Source organism: Meleagris gallopavo, chromosome 16 (assembly GCF_000146605.3).
Source record: "Meleagris gallopavo isolate NT-WF06-2002-E0010 breed Aviagen turkey brand Nicholas breeding stock chromosome 16, Turkey_5.1, whole genome shotgun sequence".
Taxonomy (NCBI): Eukaryota; Metazoa; Chordata; class Aves; order Galliformes; family Phasianidae; genus Meleagris; species Meleagris gallopavo.
In genome coordinates, this window is record NC_015026.2 from 9,928,874 (window position 1) to 9,952,839 (window position 23,966).

General features: G+C 36.6%; 1 protein-coding gene across 1 annotated transcript in view; it reads left to right on the forward strand.

Moving 5' to 3' along the window:
- The window catches only part of LOC104913499 (protein sidekick-1-like), a 92,710-nt gene that overhangs the window by 64,573 nt on the left and 4,171 nt on the right, over positions 1-23,966 (forward strand). Inside the window, exons 3-5 of the mRNA XM_019620837.2 lie at positions 904-1,063; positions 5,599-5,705; positions 8,762-8,909. Of these exons, the coding sequence (XP_019476382.1) occupies positions 904-1,063; positions 5,599-5,705; positions 8,762-8,909 (415 nt within the window). The remainder of the gene's footprint in view (positions 1-903; positions 1,064-5,598; positions 5,706-8,761; positions 8,910-23,966) is intronic.

Here is a 23,966-nt window from a genome sequence, read left to right on the forward strand (position 1 = left end):
TTGTGTATTTTTACTCACACAGACGTACCCATTCCTTTGATGACAGAAGGCATTTGTAAATTTGTAAATGAACATTCTATGGTTCTGACAGAGTTACAAGTAGAAATTTGAGGTGTGAAGTGTGAAAGCCTTGATCTCCCAGAGTCAACCGAGGGGTGCGTCCCAATGGGTTTAAAACTGTAATAAATCTCCTTGTTAGTGGAAGTATGGCAATTTAGCAGTTGAGAATCATGCTGCTTGGAGTATTTTGAACGTTTGTGATCCACAGGAGAACAAGTTTGAGAGTACATGTGACCCTTGAACATTATTAAAGTACCCTAATTCAAAATCCGTTAGTGGCTTTGGGTAATATAATTTAATGCATTTTACTTAGCAGTAATATTGAAAAACACATTTATTGTGCAATTCTTTGAGATCTTCTGTTCTAAACTCTTTTCTTCTCTCCAAGTTCTTCATTTACCCTGAGACTTCTCCTGCTGTGATAATCATTCCTATCCGAGATTACTCTTGTGCTTTCTATTAAAAAAATAAAATAAAGAGTTTTGAGTGGATTTAAGCCTCACAGAGAATGAGAGGAAAAAAGCACAAAACAAACTAATAGAGCTGTCTGCTGTCTAGCACAACAAATAATGCTGTATGTATAAGTACTAAATGTGGACAAAAAATCTTGGCTGAATACGCACTTTCCTTCTAAATATGTACAAAGTCTGAGGTTATCAAGATTTTGTATACTTGGGAATTAAGTTTCTTAGCAAGCTCGGTTATAAATATAAAAGTGCAAGCCTTAACTACTGAGTCATGTTGTAGTTGTTATATTGCTCATTTTGAAGAAAAAGCAAGCAAAGAATTGCTGTCTTGTGCTATACTTGCTTAACTTACAGAACTATTTTGTTTCTGTTTCAGATGATGTTGCTCCATACTTCAAGACAGAGCCAGGCTTGCCCCAGATACACCTGGAAGGAAATCGACTTGTACTTACGTGCCTTGCTGAAGGCAGCTGGCCCTTGGAATTTAAGTGGTTACACAATGACAGTGAAATAACCACCTACTCCAGTGAATACAAGTAAATAAAAGCCATAAAATAGCCTTCTCGAAGTATAATTCTAAAGAAAAATAACCCAATACATTAAATCACATTTGTAAATACTGGTGTATTTACAATTTTTTTAATCATGAAGATTGTTTTTTTGTAGATGGGTGATATGTCTGAGAGAATTGCCTTTGTTGAATGTGTTCAACACTCCAAAACCAAGTTTCTAACTTAGAATCTTTTAAGTATCAACAATGATTTTGCTGGCTTTGAAGCTTTATATATACTTGTAGTAAAAAGCAGGCGTATTGCTGATATTTGTTTAAATATTACTGAATAAAAATTGGGATTTTTTTAGGGAAAGTTTTTAAGGTCACTTTGATCTGTGTTTTTCTGCTACCCTAGGAACTTTTCTACCCTGCATGCTGAAAGCAGAACAGGCACTGGTTAAATGTTATATATAATATACAACCTATCCTTGAAGGGTATGAAGATCAGTGGATCCGTTCATCTTATTAAGTGGTAGAAATAAAAGAATGTGGTCTATCTTAAACTCCATATGTAACTTTCATTTTTACTTCTGAGAATGTGAAAATTTTGTAGTTAAACTGTTCTTTTGTGATTATGCACTTTGTTCCCTGAACCTCATTGAGTCCCTCAACACATCCCATTAGGCAAGAGAGAAAGCATACTGTGGCTAATCAGAGCTAGGTTTTTGTTGATAGGCAGCAGATGGCTGGCCAAACATCAAAGTGTAGAGCAGCCAAGATTTGTCTGCCTTTTCCTTCGTGGCAACATTAACTGGGTCTCCCCTATGCAATTGCTGATTTCCATAACCTTATGGAAATTTAATATTTGTGCAACTCCTGTGCTTCTTTTAAGTTTTGTTGAATTACCTGATGATTTCAGAAGTTTTAACAGGCAGGTATGTGGCAGTCAGACCCCCTAGTAATAACACTCATATTCAGCTGAGCAAGCTAAATTCTGTTCTTAATATAACTACAAGAAGTAGGGAAATCTTCTCCTACCATTACAGAAAGAAATTACAATATAGATTGATATAGGAAGGTGGATTATGTTATAGTAATCTATGCTGTTTATACATGGTAGTCCATAATTAAGATCTCTAATAGCCCTGTTAATCAGGGAAAGTTTGAACATTGCTTGGGATAAATGCCACTGTTGTTTGCTGCTACTAGTTCATAGTAAAATGACACTGACAGAAAATATTAATTTAGACATTGCACCCATCCTACTACTCATTTGTAGTTCCTTACCGCAGCCAGAGAGGATCTTGATTCTGTGGCAGTACAGAACTTTATGCTTCCAAGAAGGATTATGTGGTGTAGGTACATTGGGATGAATTAAAGGAAAGAAAGAATATGCTTAGACATAAAAATTGTAGTTGCAGAAGTTAAACTTTGACCCCATAATAGTATGTTCTGCAGCTCCTAGGTAAATATTCTTTTTAAATGCATGGATCTTTCTTGTGTGACTCCGGCTACAAATTGAATCATGAATCAAAGATTTCCAGTAATTGATATTACTTCTTGTGTCTTAAAGTAATGTGTATATTGTAACTTGCTGAAAATATTCTAAGCTTATTATGACACACCAAGTGAGTAAAGAACTAATTGGAGTCTTTGCATTTTGCCACTGGTGACCCCGAATGAACAGCTTTTCTTTGTATAACGATGCTGATTATGCACACAGCCTGGCCTTTATAGTGACTGTGCATACGCCAGTTTGTATTAAGAATTTATAAACCAACCTTATAAATTCTTTGTGATCTGAGATGCACGTAGTGAAAACAAATCAATATTGCTGACGAAAGTAGCAATTTTGGTTGCATTTGTAAGTAGAGAGTATTCAAAGTTCAGACAGTGTCTTTTTTTTTTTTTTTCTTCTCCTCTCTCCTCCACTGGTTGGTTGGTTTTCTTGATTCATTTGTTTTCTGTGGAATTAAGTTCTGGACCAAATGCATTGTCTGTACTTCCCTTTGTTGCCTCAGGATTTTAGTTTAATTAATCTTAGAAACCAAGGTTATGTCTAAGCACTAGTATGCTTTCCTTGCAATCTGCTTAAAAGTATCCAATTATATTTTATTATGTTTGTATTTTTAACATTGAAAATTAGTTTTATCCTAGACAAAAATCATATATCAGTCTTTTCTAGGTACTTGACATCCTGCTGTGATTGCCTTTTAAAATTTGTAGCTGGAAAACTTGAATCCATTTCCTTCCCCCAGTCTAGATTCACTTTTCCTCTGATGTCTGTCAGAACCAGAGCTCAGATGATTTTCCTCTTCAGAAACAAGAGTGTTCTTTTCAGTGACTTGTGTAGAACATTCTTCTGAACAGTCAAGTAACGATTGAGTGCTGAATAGTGGAAGTTGGCACAACAACCAAGTGCTGTGCAGTCACTTTGCTTCTTCTCTGAGAAGCTCATTGTCAGACTTAGATCATGTTTTTTCTTTTAAGGTCCTGTGTGATAAGGCTGCATCATATTTGTTTCTTAAGCATTCTTCTCTTTTATCCCAAACAGGAGCAGCACACCAGCCAAATCAGTTTAATTTCCTTTAAAGTCTCTCTTTCCTTAGAAATCTTCCTACTTTCTTCCTTGTTGCTTCCCATCTCACATAGCATCCTTCCAAAATGTTTTTCAAGCTCTTGCTTTTTCTTTCTTTGACAATCTGCATGTATCCCATTATGTTATCACCCAGAAAACCCCAAGTCATCCCATTTTCAAATCCATGTTCCAGGATGTGCCATTTGTTTGCCTTTCCTGCACATTGCTAGTTGGTAGGTCCACTGAGAGGCCAAATGCTGTGTAGGTTTGGGCTGTGCTGGAATTCCCAGGATAGATGGGATTTTCATGCAAACTTTTAAAAGCTTTTCTGCCAAAAGGTTTTCTTTACTTCAGGCAAAATATTATGAATGTTTTCTGCTGAAACATTAATAAGTTAGAGAAGAACACTAATGTAGGAGATTTCTGATCTAATTGATTTGTTTTGTCCTAGTGGAAGAAGTAACTGTTATTTTCTTAGTATAGATGAGGAGCAAAGAAATAAGCCCTTAATTTTGGCTCCATTTTATAGACAAGCAGAAGAATTAATTTTTTGCCAAGTACAATAACAAGTGTGGTAATATTAGCTGTTAAAATGAATTATCAATATTTATTTGTCAGAATATTTAAATATATATATTTTTTGGCTAGCGATGCTTTGCAGCAGTCATCTGCTGTAGAAGGAAATTATTCTGGAAGGAAATCAGGAAGCCATATGTTGTCTTGATTTCTAACTTATGCCCTTTATTTTCACCTATTTTCTGTTTCCTACGTCACACTCATCAGGCAAGGCCATGTGGTAGATTCGGGGTTGTATCTACTCACTGAACAGCAACTGTTTGTGTGCTGTTTGTCCAGCTTACTGCTCCCAAATGGAGCAGAGTTGTGAGTCTGTCTTATCTTCCCAGTACAAATTGTCATAATCCCTGAAAGAAATTTGCTGCTCGCACCAGAGCAGGTCAGGAGGAGTCAGCACAGGCAGGCAGACAGCACAGGTGCCCGTAACTCATCCTCAGGAAGCCAGGGCTGCTAGGCATCAGATTAGATTGGTGCCATTTCTTGGTGGCGTTGGGCTCTGGTTTTATTTACTCTTTTAGGTTGGTTGACCTATTTGCTGTAATGTCTTTGATTGTGATTATAATGCAGTGATTATAGACTTCATTTATCACTTAAATTAGATTTCTTCTCTATCCTTTGTTTTTATGCTGTCTGATCCTGTTCACATATTAGCTGCTCTGTGTGTGGGTATGTCTAGTATGTGTGAGTATGGGAAGAGATCCTTTCTTTTAGTGGAATTAAATTTCAAAGATTAAAATTCAGTGGTATTATTTTTCCTTATCTTTTCATAAAGACTTTCATTAATCCCACCATAATATCTTCAGAAGGTGACCAGGGGAAATATGTGCTTTGATTAATGTTTGCTTAATGCAGGGTTATCTATATTATTCTTGTGTTTTATTCACATTAGAACTGTGCTCATCAGCTCATTTTCGTGTTGAGTGATCAGATGTAGCTGAATGCGGAAGGTGAGCAGTAGTGGAATAAGTGACTTCTTTTGTACATCAAAGGGCAGAACAAACACAATGTACAGAGCACTGTGTTTTTCAGTACTCTTTGGAGTTACGCTGGTCATGCAGTGTAGTAAACACTTCTTTTCATGGCAGAGCTTTGATAGTTCTTGTGAGGCTCCCTGCTGCCTATGTTTAGATTGCAGTCGTCTTGTGCCACCTCAGAATAAAACACCAGGCATCTTTGCCTTATGAATGAGGGTGATAAAACTAAGGAAAGCATTTAAGTCTACATCTCAAGAGAAATTGTGGAGACTAATTTGTATTTATAAATTGCATTTCTTAAGACTAGAAGTTTGCTATTCTTAAGAAAAAATACAACATGCCTTTGAGACAACGTGTAAAATATTAAAGGAATAATATGAAATGCAACAAAGCAGCATTGATCTGCATGTGGGAAGAAGCGTATTACAATTCTACATTTTTCTCTTACAGGTACATCATTCCAGCTTTGCAGAGGTCTGATGCTGGCTTTTATCAGTGCATTGTGCGGAACAGAATGGGGGCATTGCTGCAAAGAAGATCTGAAGTTCAAGTGGCATGTAGGTTTGGATAGAAGTTATTCTGTCAAATTGTTAACTAATTGATTCTTTTTGTGAGTAGCAATAAAGTTTGCTAGTCTGAAAATGTATTACATATAATATTAGTTTCAAAATTATTGCATCATAAGAATCATTACTTAACGTAAGCTATATTTTGGGAAACAAGCTCAAAGTGGTGCTATAGTGAGTCCTTAGAGAAGACTCAAGCTATTCAAAGCTATCAGAAGGAGATCATGTGGAGATAGCTATAGGATAAGAGAAAAGTATTGTGCTCTTCCATAAATATGCAGGGATTAACAAAGGCCAGATAGCACAAAATAATAATAATATTAAAAAGAAAATCCAAAAAGAAATGGATTCCTAAAAGAAAGGATGGAACATCTGAAAGAGATCAGCTCCCTGAAGCTTTCAGATCATAATTCTTACGATACAAAACTGGTTGTTTCAGAGCCAAAAGCTTGTGAACAGTTGTCTGTTCTCAACGTGTTTCAATGTTTGTATCTCTTCAGTTTGGACTGAGCAGATTTTTTCAGAGCTGACTTCTAATTTCACATCTAACTCCTATTTGATAATACTGAGTTTATTCTGAGGATTTAGTGCTAATTACTATGGCTTAGGAATGATTGCATACTCCAATTATTTATATTTTTTAAGTTTAACATACAGAAGATATTACCCGGGTGAGTTGCTTGGAAATAACAGCAAAATTAAGCCTTTATTTTTTTTTAAGTACGAAACCTTTGTGCTAGCAATCTAACCTGGGGATCAAATTTCAATTTCTCCAAGTCAATAAATGGGAAATCAGTTTTAGTAAATGTCACTCGAGAAGTGGAATTTGGCTACACTGAGTTATTTATTAGAAACCTGTTTCAAGGAACCAGTGGAAGCTATTAAGTGTGTCATGAGGGAAGTTGTGTGGAATTTGTGCTTCTACTCTTGTAGGGTTTGTTAAAATCGTTCCTTCCCCCACCATCTGGCTCTGTATGCAGCTGCACAGGCAGTTGTGCTGCTACAGCAGAAGGAGCGATTCACGAGGAGAAGCGATTCACGAGGAGAAGCACTTGTGGGAATGATGGCGAGAAAGTGGCACAGGAATACTTTACCTTGATGCTGCTACTAAAGAATTCTGTCTCTTGAAAAGATAGCTTTGTTCCCTTCTGAATGAGGGAAGAATTTTCAGCAAAGTGCTTTGTTTCTCCAGACTTTTTTTTTGGTAGGCGTCCGTGTTCTTGGTTCTTCTTGAGAGAGAAAGAAGTGTAACTGTTTACTTTTCTGCTCTTAAAATTCGCACCCCACACTCCTTTCATTTATAGTTCTGAGCATTCCTGAGCAAGGCTAGAAAGCTCTCTGTTAAGATTTCTCTCCCTGAGTTAAGCAGCTAATTTATTTATTTATTTTCACTGGCAGTGCCATGGAGACAAAGCAGAGCAGATCTTACATGGCCTAGGAGATCTTCTGTCTTGATCCTAGAGTGACCTATATTGCTTCTCTTGTGAAACTTGTCCATCAGATTGGCACAGCATTTACATAGATTAAAATGTTCTACAACCTGAGGTTTTTTTTTTCCACCCGTGTCCTCTGATGTAGCAGGGAATGTGGTAAATAATTCAGACAATGTTGGTAACATGGTCTAACGTATGATTTAGCTGAATGGGAACAGATATTGTTAAGAAAACTGCTGAGTAAATCTTAATTACAGAATGGGCTTAAAACTCTTGAATTGTGAAGACTACAATAACCATATGACAGTGAAGTTAATTGGATCCACCTACACGGTTTGAAGCTTCACGTAGATGGTCTGATTACAGCTCTAAGAAATATGGAGCAACAGAGGCAGTACAATGTCTAAATAAATTACTTGAAAAATACAAAAATAATTAAACCTTTAAAATACCATGTATTTTTAATTCTTTTGTTCTCTCTCTTCTCATCTCCTTCCATCCAAAGATCTGGTAGTGTGTTCTGTTTCCATCTCCCTTGCATCACTCTGCCCCAGAGAACATCCCTGAGCCCAGTGGTCCCTAAAATAAAAACAAACCAGAAACTTTTAGAGGCAGAAACCAGAATAGTTGTGTGTATCAGTTTCCTAGTTTAAAGCAAATTAAAATGCATAGAAATTCTTTGGAGGATGAATAAGTGAGAGCCTACAGCCCTGTTTATTTTAATGGATAGAAATAAGACACAAAAGGCAAAAGAAAAACAAGAAAAAAAATGTTTGCTAAATTTTTAACAAGGACTCCATAGATTCCTATGAAATAAAACCTTCAGAGACAGGAGTTCTGCAATTGTAGTTTTCTTTCTTCCATTATTATTATTATTGTTTTTTTTGTTTTTTTGCTAAAAGCTCCTGTTTAATACTGCTGATGTTTTTGTAAATGACAAAGATCTATTTGAATCACAGTATATAGCCAGAAGAACTAACTGCTACCAACATTGCTACAGTCTTGTTAGATATGCATTTATGTATAATGGCTTACTTATGTAGATCTGGCTTCACATTGATGACTACAAATAATGCAGCTGCCTGTTTGTTTAGATATGGATAGAAGGAAAAGTATTGTGGTAAAAAATATTTGGTGAGCAGAAATTCATAAAATTATATATGCCATTTGCATTTCTTTGCATAGCACAATATTTTCTTTTGTGTGCTAGAAGAGTAGGAAGTGAGGTATTCTTTAAAAAGAATATAAAGAAAAGAAGAAAAAAAACAACAACAACCAGAAACACAATAGGACATCACCATCAATAGAAAACAAACAAAAAGATCAAAATTCTACACACTCGGTTATTTGAAAAGAACATTTTGGCCATTCTATAAAGCTGACTTCTTGTGTGCCCTTGCAGCACTAGGCTTGGCCTTACGCCTTACTGCTCACCCAGTGTGTGGTAATCAGTGCTGTCTCATGATTTGTTGCTCTGTGTTGACTAATTATAGCAATGCCCATAACTGTGGCAAAACACATTTCATTCTCTGACTGCTGAAATGAAATGGAGGATGAGATGAGAACTTCCATAACTATCCGTATGTGTATATATATATTTTTTTGACTTTGCAGATATGGGAAATTTCATGGACACAAACCAGAAAAAAACGGTGACTGAAGGAGAAGCTGCAGTTCTAAACTTCATGCACATCTTCAGCTATCCAAGACCACAAGTGACATGGTTTAGAGATGGGCACAAGATCATTCCTAGCAGCAGAATGTAAGTTTTAATCTCAAAAAAAAAAAACCCACCTTAAAATGTGATTAATTACCTTTGATAACGCAACTTACTTTTTAAATACACTAATTAAGGTTTAAAGAGAGTAAAGTAGCCTTGTTCATACTAAGCTGGAGATAAATGGCTATTTTAAGACCATCTCTGATCTTCCTAAGCAGTTTGACAAAATAATTCATGTGGTTTTAATGGTCCTGGTGCAGCATTACGGGGTGGATATGCGCTTCCTTCTTGCTATTCATTTTCATGATACATCTTGGAAAAGTAAATGCTCATGTCTCAATTATATTTACTTGAGTGGATTAAATGAATACTGAGATTTTTCTTTTTTACTATGAGCTTTTCACTGAGAGCCATGCTTAATACTGTTTTCCTCCCCATAAAGTTTTAAATATTCCTTAGTTTTCCTTATCTTATTAGCCTAAATGACAGTTTTATTTCTCTTTGACTAATTAGCAGCTCAGCCAGTAATGGCAGAGTTCTTGCACTGTGATTAGCTATTATCTCAAGGTGTGCTCACTTACCCTTTTCTGAAGTAGTCACAAGGCCATTCTGTGTTTGTAGCTGAAGCTTATTTAGAGAACATAGGAGTTGCAAAATTTTTGAGTGTATTTTGAATATAAAATGTCTGTGTACATATATGTATTACATTTATCTTATGTATGTGTAAAATATTTTTCTTACTTGCCTAATTTATGTGGAAACAGTTGAAATGCCAAGAATATGCATGGTTATTTTTAACTGTACAGTACATTTTCATGCGCTCCAAGGGACAGACATGCTAGCATCTGATGGTAATGGGATATTGCAAAGATCCAGAAAGGTTGCTGAGTCTTTAGACTTTATATTAGAGAGAGAGAACTCTTGCTGGATTCTGATTTTATTAATCCGTACTGCATATTTTACTGCTACTCATGTGCATTTTCTAAATGTGAACGCTGGTATTACAGGCTCTTTGAAACTGTTAAAATTGGTATTGCAAGGATGTGAAGCAACTGCGTAATAATTTATGAGTGGTTTAATAGTAATTTGATGGGAAACAAGCTGGAAGCTGAAACAGTGGGTTGCTGGGCAATCTCTTGGAGAGAGCAAAGTGACAAATCCTGAGTTATTATCCATTATGAATATACTTCCAGCACTCTTGCTATGTTACACATTTTCTTTTTTCAATGCTGAGAATGTAGTATTTAAAAAAAAAAAAAAAAAGAAAAGCAGACTGAAAAAATCGTGTTGTCCAGATATCAGGCAGTTTCTTGGGAACAGTCATTGGGAAACAGAACAGAGTGATCCAGGCAAGCATGCAGGGCCTGAAAATGAGATTTGTATGGGTTATCTTATAGTACAGGGAAACAACTGCAAGTAGAGATGTGTGTCATATATTTGATAGTTTTAAACCCTTGTTTTCAGATGCTATGCTTTACTTTTACTTCAAGACAGTTGGGATTTTTGTGGTAAAATCTCTTGTGATTCACAGCACTGAATTAATGTTTACAAGTATAAAATTCTGTTTCATGGTAGGAGTGGAATATACCTAAAACCTCCCTTATCAGAAATATTGTCTGAAAGGAATTTGAGGACTTCTAACTTCATTTATTTTTGCAGAAATACACACACTGAAAAGGTGAACCTCCTGGGAAGTTTGATATATCTTATACAGTGAGCTTGATAAGTTCAGGAAGTGGCAGATTTATGGTACTCACACCAATCACCTTTGCAGTCTGTGCAGTTGGTCTACTGCTGCCTCAAAGTATTAGAAGAACCATACAGCACTCGCATGTTGCTGTGATATTCTGGCAGCCAGTGCAGCTGCCCTGAAGAATACCTGGAACCTGAAACACACAGAATGGACACAAGTGTGAGAAATCCATTTGTCTTACCGTAACTCTGTTTCTTCTCTGGAGGAAACTGCACTTGCAGCCATTCTGTCCACCAGAGGTGTAGCAGTCGAACTGATCTGTTTAGCAGGTGATCCAGTTGGGTAGATGCATGTCTCATTGGATCACCTGCTAAACAGAATGGTTCAATTGATGCAGCCACCTTGTGTAGATGCTCTTTAAACTGATTAAAAGTACCTTATATTGCTAAATCAATATAAAGCTTTTTTAATCCTCTTAAACAAGCTTACAATGATTTAGCCACATCAGTCAGCTACTCTGTCAGCTACAATAATGATTTCCAAGGGTGACATGGCTGCAGTGTGTGCAGATTGAGAAAACAAGCAGTGTTAAAGATGAGAAGAGTTGGTTTTGGTACACAGTAATTTCTTATCAATGCTTGTTGAATACAGACAAAGTTGGCTTTGTTCCATCCTTTTAATTTTTTAAAAATCTATGGCAACTTCTAAGAAATGTGTTCATTTAAGTAGTGTTTGAGTTAACTTTTTGCTCACAGGACAGTCTTACGGTGCACACAGTTATATAGTAACAAAAGAAAGAGACTTTAGTGATCCCAAGGCTTATTTACATAGGGATGCATGCTGTTGTCACCATTAGATGGAACTAATTTCATTGATATGGGAAGACGTAGAGGGCATGTAGAGTTCTCACTGGATGACAAATATGAAAGTAAGGAGTTTTTTGTGTTGTTTTTTTTTCTTCAAAAATGCTATCTTAAACTGTTTCAAGGAATGGCACTTATTTGGCTCTGCAACAAGGGTTTACATAGCAGCCCTAGGGTAATAAATACCGATGTCTTTCTTAATATTTATTGGTATTTAGGACATTTAGTGGGAGAGATTCTGTCAACTATTCGGCATTCCAACAGCAGTGTACTGCTAGGGAGCTAAGGTAACAGAAGGTGTATTTCTGAATTGTCACAAGATTTTAGGATATTTGACAAATGCATCAAAGAAGACTAAGAAAGTACAAATAAGTACTTTGTGGTTTCTAATATTGTATGTATACCTTGCCAGTTGCTAGCTCTAATGAATTCTGATGATTATAAGGAGCAGACCTGTAATTTTGATTCTCTTACTGATCACTAAGCAGAAGAGTACCAATTATTTAGGTTAAGGGCAGAGGAATTGATTCAGTAGGTGGCTTTGGTTTCAGTTTTTTATGAAGGAAATTCAGAATAGTAGTTTTACTCCGTGAGCATGAACAGACACAGTATTTTGTGGGAGAAAATTTCCTTTGAGACAGATAATTTTTTTTTTTTCCAAACTGCATATTCTACTTAACTGGTGGAAATTTGCAGCAAAGAACTGTATATTATTTCTCACTTTAGCAGTGCAGATGCCATAATATAAGAAAAACGGGCGTTAATTTTTTTATATAATCCTTTTTGTGACAAGTTCCTCCTAGAGAAATAAAAATATAAAGCCAGCAGATCCCTGTATAATATATGAATGTGAAGCTAAAAGCCTGTTCATACTCATGGAATTGTTGACATAGTTTCCAACTTAGGGTGAGTAACGTATCTGCAGCGGAGACAGTGTGACATGCTGGCATGTATTTAAAAATTTAAGTCCTAAATTTTTTTTCTCCTACTTAATGCAGCATGCGTGTATATTCATTTTGGCTTTTGTGCATTATCTTTCACCAAATTTCAATTTGGTGTTTTAAAAGGATGTTCCTGGATCATCAGCAGGAAGGTGTGTATGTGCTAGAAAGCTATAAAATGGGGAATCTGACAGAGAAGGCCAGAAGATCAACAGCAAGAGAGAGAAAGTAAGGAGAAGAGTTAGGCTTGGGGATGCTTTTTAGTATTACGTGAAAAATTTCCAAGAACACTTAAATAGTTCACGTTACACTTTGACAGATGAATGTTTTCCAAATACTTGAACAGACTAATGTGGAATAAGAACAGAGCCATTATCCAGGGACTTGACTGATGGGAGGAGTCCATCTGTTTTCCCTCGCATCCTACAGAAAACATTAACTTCCCTCAAGGTAACTGCATCAGAAGAAATCACTGCTCTGAGATGTCATGTCTTCTGGTTGCCTTCCCTGGGTGTGCTTTCTCAGACCTCAGAGCAGAGGCCATTGCCCTTCCTTCACACAGTACCTTGGAGGGTAAGGCAAAGGACAGTGGCACTGTGCAGATCTGCAACTGCCTTTAGCTGTCATAGTGAGGAATTAAATCCTCGGTTTTAATTAATTTTACTGTTTTTCTAAGTGAAGAACTTAACCACAAAGGCTCAATCCATCAGTCAAGAAATGAATTGTTGGTTATTTTGGTTATTCTTTAAGAAGAGAAGTTCAGTGATAGAGAAATTTTCCTATCCTCAATAACTTTCCACAGTGAAATCCTTTTCCCCCTACAAGCTGCAGATAGGTAATATTACCTCATATGTTTTTTGCTAGTGGAATGCTGTCTGATGCAAAACAAAAAAGTTTATTTTTCTCATTTAAAATGAGTTTTGGGGCGTCCCTTTTAGCTAGGTGGACATTTTGTCACTTAGTTAACTGCAAATGAACCCAAGTTCTTCACAGATTCACTTCGTCCTGCCAGACAATGAAGATGAATTGCTTTGCCTTTAGGTTTGCGTGAATATCTATTTTTTGCAGTGAGAACACTTCATTAGGCATTTGAATGTATGTGGTCATTACTAGCTCTGATAGATACTAAATGTGCTGACAGATTGTGGAAGGAAAACATGTTAGGCACAAGCAACCCTCAAATATACCTTCCTTTGGCTTTGGACACTCATACTGCCCTGCAACTAAGCAAAGTAAGCAAAGCTAAGACAGACTTACTTAGCATTTGTTAAGGTAAATTCGTCAATGTTTTAATAACATTCTCAAAAAGAAAACAAGTAGCTACAACGAAACAGTGAGAAAGTTTAAGGTATGTGGGTTCGCATATTTGATTTTGGGTTGATATTAATATTAGATTAGGTTCTGTCTGGATGATAACAGCTCACTTAATGCTCTGTGTATGCATTTTTCACTTTAAAGCAAACACCATTTTATATGAGTGCCAACAATGCACTTCTCTGCATATAGCAGCCTGTCATACAACTTGTGTTAGTTGCACGGAATTACTTTTCACGTACACCAGATAATACTTTAATTAAAATTCTGATGATTAGCATTAGCCAGCAATACATCCAGAGACTGTCAACTCTGCTGTGTATATCTGAGCAATAATTTAAAGAATAAAGTCTGCAGATCTCTTAGGTCCGCCACTGTAATGGAGTGGCATCTCTTGCAGTGAGGGGTACAACAGCTGTGAGCTGTGCTGTTTTCTGGCTGTACATTTACACACTCCATGTTACATTAAAGCCAACTTTTAAGTACCTGAGGAAGAAGAATATTTTGTAGCAGAAAGTTATTTCTTTAAGTGAAATTCATGAGCATTCTGTAGTTCATTTTTAATCAAACCTATGCATCGAGTGCTTCCAATTTAAAGGAGCAGCCAACGCCGGCAATCATTTTACACAGAATTTTACTGCTGTCCTTAGGGCTTGTATATGCATGAAAGACTATAGGGAAATCTCCCATCATCTTCTCAAGTTCTTTGTTTGAGTAGACCTGAGTGCTGTCAGTGTTTTAAGCATTTTTGTCTGCTGCTTCAGTAGAGGGAAAACATTTACACCACAGGATAAACAAACCCCAGGATTATTTTCTAAAGCTGTTTGACTTGACTACATTGAACCTCACTGTTTTTCTCTCTGCTCATAATTAGTTTGGCACCAGTTTTAAACATAAGTTTTAATAATTAATTTATTTAAACCTCTTAACTTATAGGGCAAGGAAGGGAGAGGAGCACTGAGTTGTACCTGGGGACTGTGTGCTGATGGACACTGCTCATATCACAGTGTGGAAGTGGGGCAGGAGGAAAAGAGCTGCCAAAAAACATGCTTTAAGGCTCTTTTGGAAGTGGATTCTTCCCAAGAGACACACTCTGAGGTGCAAAGCACATTTTTATATTTGACCAATACGTTTCATTACGAATTTAGAGCACAAAACATGGAGGGATTTTTTTTTATGAACCTGGAGAAGTTGCTGCCATTATAGCAGCACTGCAAAATCCATATTTTTTGATAGAAAAGAGAGTGGATGCTTGGAACTAATATTGTGTTTTATTGAGCCTCAGCTGCTTGTGGTATCTTTCAGCACAATCTTCAACAGCTGTAAATATCAATGGAACTTTAAAGATCACTAAGAGAAAAATCTGACTACCAGATATTGTTTTCCCTAAGATGATCACATTTAAAGAACAAAGTCATTTTTTCTGTCGCTACACTTATTAATCATAGATTTAGAATTTGTAAAACAATGAGGAATGGATGAAAGTGTCACTAGAAAGAAACCTTTTTGCTCTAAGTATGATTTAGTTATCACTGCTTGCAGTAAGAAATTGATTTATGAGTCCTTTGCTTTCTGGGGACAAATGCGGTTTGAAAAAAATATGCACTATGAGAGAAGTGTTAATAGCATTACTCTTTGAAAGAGAACTTGAACTATTTTTCTAAAAATCATATCTGATCTAGAAGTGGAGAGATACGAAGACTTATTGCCGTTGTACCTTGGGGCTCACTCCGTGCATCTGCTCCATTTCCAGAACTAATTATAATATCAGGGAGAGATCACTAATATAATTTCTTAACAGTTGATGTGCTCTTTTAGAAAAACATTTTTTCTGTTCATCTTAGAAATACTCTATCTACAAACTGAAAGATTTTAATATGCAAATCAAAATAAGACTATTTAGAAATCTCGCAATCATTCCTAAGAGAAAATGCACCAAATAAAACAAAATATTTATGCTTAATTAATGGCAATTGTTCACAAATCCCTATGAAAGATTTATCTCCTATGACCACTCACATATCTATCTCCTTATGGAAATAGATGCAAAATGCTAGTGACTTATCAAGTATAGCAGCAGGTAATGTCTTATGTTTACCAATTAGCTTTTATTAATCAAAACTGACTGAAGTAAAATGTATCTGTCAGTACTTCTGGCTGTTTACTACAAGGGATTATTAATTTTCTTTCTATGCAGAAATGAACAAGTGCTGGCTGTCCTCATGATTCTTGTGGGTTTCTGTATGATATGCAAGAGGAGTTCAGACATGTAAGCTAGTAATTGTAAAGCTCTGGGGAGACCTGGGAGTGGGCTTTCAGCATCTGAAGGACTATAAGAAAGAAGGGGACAAACTATTTAACAGGGTCTGCTTTGATCGGGTGGGAGGAAATGGTTCTAAACTGAAAGAGGGGAAATTTAGATGGAATATTTTTAAAAACAGTCATTTATGCTAAGGGCAGTGGCACAGGGTGCCCAGAGTCATGGTGGTGCCTCGTCCCTGCAGACAACCAAGGTCAGGCTGGATGGAGCTTTGAGCACCGAATGGAGCTGTAGGTGTCTCTGTGCATTGCAGGGGAATAGGACCAGATGGTCTTCAAAGGCTTCTTCCAACTCAAATGATTCTACGATTCTAATTTATGTAGAATAATTTTAAAAGCCTATAATTTTGGCAGATTTATTTTTGTGTTGATTGTTATTCAGGGGAAAAAAAAACACCAAAAAAAACAAAAAACAAAGCAACAGAGAGCTTTGGACTCCGGGGATGTGCTGTGGTTTTTGTGGTTGATTTGTATCTAGTCTAGTTTGCTAACAGTGTTCAACTTGAATTTAAAGAATTTGGTACAGGGAAGCATTGGGAAGCAGACCTTACATTAATTAACGCTGCAGAGAAGGGAAGGAGCTGGCAGCCTGCCTATGGCTTATCTCTGATCCGTGGTTGTGAGCGGAATCTTTAGCTGTTTTGTGTCTGGCCTTCCTCTAACAGATTCCAAATGAATTTAAATAGATTGTAAATGCCCTGTCTGAGCTTTCATGGGATCTGTCTGATCTGTGTGAGAAGGATGATTTTTAGCTCTGGTGAAACATTTTTAAAGGCGTCTTGTGATTAAAAGAGAAAAAATAGCCAAACAGCCAATATTCATAGCAAATTTTTCTGCCGTATGTAAGCGCTGCCTTTTATTTATCTAAATGTCTGTGGTTATTTCCATACATTACACGAATCAGTTGTTCTACATGTCAGGAGCAGTACTAGCCATGGACAAATAAGGCATCTGTTTATTGAGTGACCACAGTCAATGCTTGCTCAACATCATTCCTTTTGCCTTACCCTCTAAAATCATGCTACTGTGGTGGGGACAGAGTAGGCACAGCCTACTTGGCATCACAGCAGTGGCAAGGGTAAGGGATGGGAAGGGAAATGGTGGGGGAGGGCCATGCCTCTCCTCTCCTTCTGCTGATACCTTATGTCAGACTGACTGAGGGAAACCGCATCTGGGTCAAGACAGGAGCATGTGTGAGTTATGAGGACACTGGAGAGGAGTGGATTATGCATTGTCCAACTTGATGGAGGAAAAAAGATAGAGAAACTCGTGAGATGGCATGGCCTGACAAAATGGTCCCAAACTCTGCAAAAGGGAGAGAGTGGATTAGGAAGCATTGGGAAGATCTGGGAGCTGGTCTAGAGCTTTCACTCACATGGGAGAGGAAATGACAGTGTCCTGAAAGCGTGGCCCATACTCATGCCACATATGAGAAACCACAGGAAAAAAACCAACCTCTCCAAAAGATCAGGGAAGCCCCTGCCCCTGTTCCTTGAGCTGTCTCACTATTTCTCCGATTTCTTCCCCCCAGATCTTACTGTTCCTCCTAATCCAAGCTCCCATTCCTCTCCCCTCTGTGTCACCTCTGTTCTCTCCCAGACATTCCTCCCTCTGGCCATACCCATCTGTCACTGGTACAACTCAGTTGGCATCATTTTGACTTCGTGGTGGGTATTTGTCAGCTTGGAACCAGATGCACAGTTGACCAATACAAGCATAGCTTAAAAAAGCAAGAGAGGAAGAATCTTTATAGATTTAGTGTAGACAAGTTCTGTAAATTTCTGTTTTCTATTTCAGCTATTTGAATTCTCAAACTAGAGATACAAAGGAGACCTTATTCGGGAAAAGCACTTGAAAACATTGAAGCTAAGATCTGTACAACACCATTTCATATATTTTTCTGCAAAATTTCATAGGCTATTTAGTTTTTGAAGTACAGTTTTTCTAGATTTTGCTCAATAATTTTCCAATAAAAACAATATTTGCTGTTGTCCATCAGCAGCCAATACCATTTGCAAGAATTTTAACATCTCCTCTTCTGTCTGCCAGCTGCTGTGTTCTTGTTCCTACTCCCAGTGTAATACTTTGTCACTGGAAGGAAAGTGCAATACTTTCATAATAATCACTAGTTCGAATCACTGATTATTTTAAACATCAAAACACATTTTTGGCAATCCATCATCTGTTTCCATGGGAACTGAAACTGGCCTTAGCAGCCGCAAGAAGCAGACTTTATTGGTATACTTACGAATTTCAATGGTGGTTGTTATACAGCTGCATTTTCTGTTTACCCAACAGATATTGCAATGAGAAGCTCATACATAATACACTTAAAAAAAAAAAAATCTATGTACACTTCAATTTTATTTTTTTTTTACAATTTTATTCTTTTTTTACAAGTTAACAGAAATGTTATGGTCAAGGAGAGAGAAAATGTCAATAATCTCCAACATTTGCAGTCAGTATGGAACATTTCCATAAAGCATCATTGCTATTCTTTTAATTAGGACTATGATAAAAGAGAATGGAGAAATGACTCACCTTGGGGGAGGCAACATGTGGGTGGAGGCTTCCACTTACAAGATGTCAGGTACATTTTTGTCCCTTGGTGATCTATCCCAGCGGTTCTGCTCTCCAAAGTCATGTTTCCAGAATAACCATTTTCCTAAGACTGAAGCTCATCTTCTGCTCTAAGGCTCAAATCCTCCTGATATTTCTGTCTGAGCGCTCCTGAACCTTCTCTGTTACTACCTCCCCCAGAGCAATTCCCAGACTACTCCCAGCTCAGACATATCCCCTTCCCCTTGTCAGCTACTGGATCTTACTTGGACAAATTTTCATAAATTAACTATCTTCTAGTGAGTAACTGTGTCATTTAACTTTTGATGATGACAAAATGAAACTGCAATTCTAACTTTGCTTTAAATCCTTGGCTGTATGCTTTGTCACAAACTATTTCTGTTCCATTTCCAAAGTGATTTGAACTGTAGCTTCAACAGCATTATCTGAAGAATAAATCAGTATATTTTTAAGAAACCTTTTAACAACAGAAGTGGAAATACCTTAGGCATCTTGAAAATTGGCCTTTACTGTATGTTGATGATTTAAAATTCCAGTCCAAGATATAAACTAACATGTCACTGATAATTTAATAAAACCAGAGAGTTGTGAGATCTCCTTGCTTTGGCGAGATAAAGAGAAGTGACAGTTTAATGTTTTAATGCCTGATAGCTTTTAATCCATAACTGTCAGTGTTGATTTCACTAAATAAAGAAAGTTTATGCTGCTGAAGGTTCACTAATCAGGATTCATAAAGGTAAAATATCAGTAGGTCATCCTCTTGCCTCTTTGAGAAGCCACTTTTATTCAGGAAGCAATTCCAGAACAGGGAAAAAAACCAACAAAACAAACAAACAAACAAAAAAACCAACAGCAAAACAACAGCAAAAAACCCCCAAGCATGAAGTAGGAAGAAATTGGTGTGCAAAATATACCTTGCTTTCTCTCATAAAAAACTACTAAGTTATGCTTGGGTGAATAAGAATCCTGAATATTATTCCTTCTGATTTTCATTTACAAAAGGAAAATTATTTAATCAATGGAAAATTTGCTGATTGGGAAATACCTCTTAGAATTTTCTTTTGCTCACGGGAAGACAGTAATTGAATTATAGGATCTCTGAGATTTTTGACATCAGCTCTGAAGCCTACTTTACCCACTGGAATTCTCACTTAATCTGGCCGTATAAAATTCACACTTACCAGTAGCAGAATGTAATCATTTTTTTTTCTTTGTTCAGTAAAATATGTATGTTCATTTTCACACCTACCAGTAGCAGAATGTAATCATTTTTTTGAGTAAAATAGGTATGTTCTTTTAATGCAGTGTTTTTTTGTTGTTTTGGTTGGGATAGCTTTGTAGCAGGCAGCTTGTTTTACACCAAGAGTCAAAATGACACATCATATACAGCTTTGTCTTGTATTTAGTGTAATACAAAGAGCATATGCACGAGGTGCAATGGTCAAACAGTATGACAACAGGTCTAAGCTTCCCAGCCAGATGCCAGATAATTTGCTAATAGTTTAAATCTTTAATTCCCTAATGCTTTATTTATCCGTCTGAAATAACATAATAATAAAGCCTTTTTTTGTGTAACATCAAAGGGCTTTTCTAAGGGTAACTCTCATACGTTAACAAATAAAAAATCCATTGGATCTTTACTCACATGCAGATGAGTTGAATATCTTTTATTAAACTGCAAAAGAGATTTACTACAATTATGATAAGGACTCTGAACACGTGCTAATATAAAATCTAGTATTTTAATAGGTTTCTTAAATTTACATTTTTAAGTGTAGAAAACTTGGTGTAAGCTTTGAAGATTTGCATTCTCATTTTGACATCTTCTCTGTTCCAACCATTGCATGCTCCTTTTAGTACAGTTGTACCTAAGAAGAACTTCTTTGTATTTCTTTCATCTTCCTTCTGTCATGCATCATTCTGCTGTATTTACTGTATCATTTTGCTCTGCTAGCCATACAGGGAAGGAAGATGTGCAGGGCAGAGGTTTGCAGGTGCTGAAGTACGTTTGGGTGTGGAAATCTTAGGGCGGGGAAGTATTTCCTCTGCAGCCCACCCCCTGACCCATGAGAGCACTGGGTCTCTTTGCAGTGTGCTGGCAGAGCAAAGGACCCTGATCCTCCGAGGCAGCCTCAATCTGTGCTACCAGTGGCATTTGAATATGGGTGAATGCAGTGCCAAGAATTGGTGGTGGCATAAACAGGAGAATTAAAATGGAAACCTTTCTAGAATGGCTCAAAATAGAACAAACCAGAAGAGCAGATTTAGTTGCCAGTTAATTCCTATCAGTGTTGTTCCAAGCCATTTTGGTTTACGGATAACTTCATTATTGTTTCAAAACATGCATTGTGTTTTATGTTACTTGATACTAGTTTTGTTTTCCTTTCAACCTTCCTTGTTCAATTGTAGTCTTCTCTAGTTATGAATAAGTAAAGATTGATATATCCTGGGCATTTTTGCCATATCACAATTCATAATTCAACATCAGCCAATTATAGAAATGTTAGGATTGTTCAGAACTAACTATGCATCTTAGTTATCTTCTTGGCAACTGGAACAGCATTTGCATTAGAAATGCTGTTTTGCACAAAATGTTTGAATCATGAAAGACATAATGTATTAGTCTCAGGTTTTTTTTTAATCATTTGTATCAGTGTCATATTCAGTAGAATTAGATAAATGTATTTGTACTCAGTGTTTGGAATATCGTGTCTCTTGGAAGATTTTGCTATCAAATGCTCTAGCTGTAGGTAACCCCTCCAATATCTATAGACCACTGTCTTACTGTTGGTATTTATCTAATGTTAAAGTAAGGTTAAGGTAATGAAACCTCATCCTTTAGGGCATAGGCTAATACTTACACATATGCTTCACATACTGCGAGGATTAATTAGTGTTTGGAAGCACTTAGAACCAAAGTGATTTTACAGTTATGCCTGGTACTGCTACAGAACTCAGGAGTTAATTTCATCTGTATACAGAAGTACTCAACAAATGGAGGAGAGCATTATTTGTGGGTGGGGGTTTTTTAGAATTATTTTAAAATTGTTTGTTTCTATCTGATCCTTTGTCCTAGAAGAATTAGCACTTAGTATGTTTAAACACCAAAAGGATCCTGGGTAGTTCTACTTAAGACTGTAGCATTCTTATGAATGCTCTGGAAAGCACCTTTAACTAGGTGTGATTTCACACCTAAATAACTGGGGAACTTTGACCCACAGCCTCGATATTTGTAGCCAATAAAGACAGAACAAAAAAAAAAAAATTGCAAAAGATTCTCAAAGATGGTAACCTTTGTTGAAATCAGATAAGAAGGTGGACTTCTTTTAATTGCTTGCTTTATATTTCTCCCTAGAAGTTGTATACAATTCAACTTTCTTAATCAATCTTTGAGGATTTGCACTTAAACAAAGGCATCCATACGAAATTTCCTCCCAAAATTGTTTTGAATTAGTAAGTAGTTCAGAATTATGTTTGTAATTACAAATTAGCATCAAATTTTAAGTATGTTGAAATAAGCTTTACTCTACAAAGCTTATTTTACTGAGTTTGAAATGACTGATTCCTACAGCACATGTTGTGCTTATTTGTTTTATTATTTGTCCTGGAACTGTTTGCTGTCATTTGTAAACAGGAGGGATCAGTCTGTTATTTACCAAGACTGAGTAAAAACACAACGTATTATTCAGTTAGAAGACACAGTACACAGAGTAAGCAGATCAGGAAAATGTATTTCAATGCCAGCTTCATTAAGTTGATAATCATCTCAATATATTCCCTTACAACTTCAACAATTATTAGCCATAGGTTTATTTTCATGATTATCTTGAATCAGCCAGGGCAAGAAATCCCTAAGCAAAATCCCATGGTAATTGGAAGCTTCCAGAAAAATCTCCTCACACGTGCAGCGTCGCTGTGTGGTACCCAGCAATTAGACCAAAATTTGCTTTTTGCTTCTAGATTCTGGATGATGGAATTTAACACAGGTGGTGAAACAGCAGCTCATCTCTGAGGAAATGTACCTTAATTTCCTTCATCAACAGTGTATTTTTTTCAATATACATTCTTTTTTTCTGCAATAGGTGGGGGGAATCAATGGCTTTGGAGATTGGAGCTTAGTATTCTGTCACTGTCACTAAGGTTATCTTGCTTGGCATGACCATGAAGGATTGTTTCTGCTCCTGAACAGCACTTAATGTGTTATTAACTTTACTCAATGCTAACTTTTATGCTGGAGCTCCATCTTTAGCTTCAGCAATTTTTGCCTAAGCTTATGAAGGCATTTCTCTTGAATGTCCTTAAGAAATTTCAATAATAGATGAAACAATGAATAAGGTTCAACAGGTTTATTTACAGAATATGAGGATAAATGACACCATAGAAAAATCATAATGGAAATAATGCCCATTGTGAAGTCTTCGGAGTGGATGGAGCTGCACAAACATTTTCTTCACCCAGTACAGCTCTTCAAGGTGTGCTATTATTTTTAGCTGACTTTTATCAATTTTAAATTTATGCGAGATAAAGCGTTTATGTGAGATAAAGTGTACAGCATGTTTTGTAGCTTGTCATAAAATTCACTGGGCATCATCTGGATTGATTCACACCCAGCGTGCAGTATGCTGAGAGAACTCTCCTTTTGCAATTTCTTGTGTTTCTGATCATGCCTTTTAATTCTCTGTTTCTAATATATTAGACAGGTTTTTCTCGCTGTGCTGAGCCAAAAGGCTTATGGATACAAGACGCTGCTGTATTTTCCTGTACTCCCTGCTGCTTTGTGTATTCTGTCACTGACATATTCACTTAATTATATGACAGGCGGTAACTGCTCTCTGAGGGAGCAAAAACAACTGTTGAATTCACTTTTAAATTATATCATACTGCTCTATTCTAAACCTCTTTTTAAATAAATGTTGAGGATAGAACTATTGATGTGGTTTTTAAACTTTAAATTTCAGTTAGTTCAGATCATTTTAAATAGTCCTTCAGCAAGAATAAATCAGTTTTTATAACTTATAACTTTCAATTACAATCTTTGGAGAGAATAATAGCGTTTTTCAAGGAGCTATAACGTACAACAACAAGGAAGCTGTGGTGTTTCATTTCTGCTCCCAAGGAACCTAACAAGAGCTGTTCTTAAGGAAGCACATCCTAGAGGGATCCTTGAGTGTGTCAGTCTAGGTGAGGCTTTGATCTACCATTTGAGCTTTCACTTCGGGAACTTACTGATAAACCTTATGGGGAGATGATGCTGACCTACTTTGCTCAATTTCTACTGTTCAATAAAAATGGACTGAGAATCACCAGCTGTTACAGTCTTCACTGATGTGCCACCAAATTACATGAAAAGATGTTTCCTCTGTACAAATCTCAAACCAGTGCCTGTGAT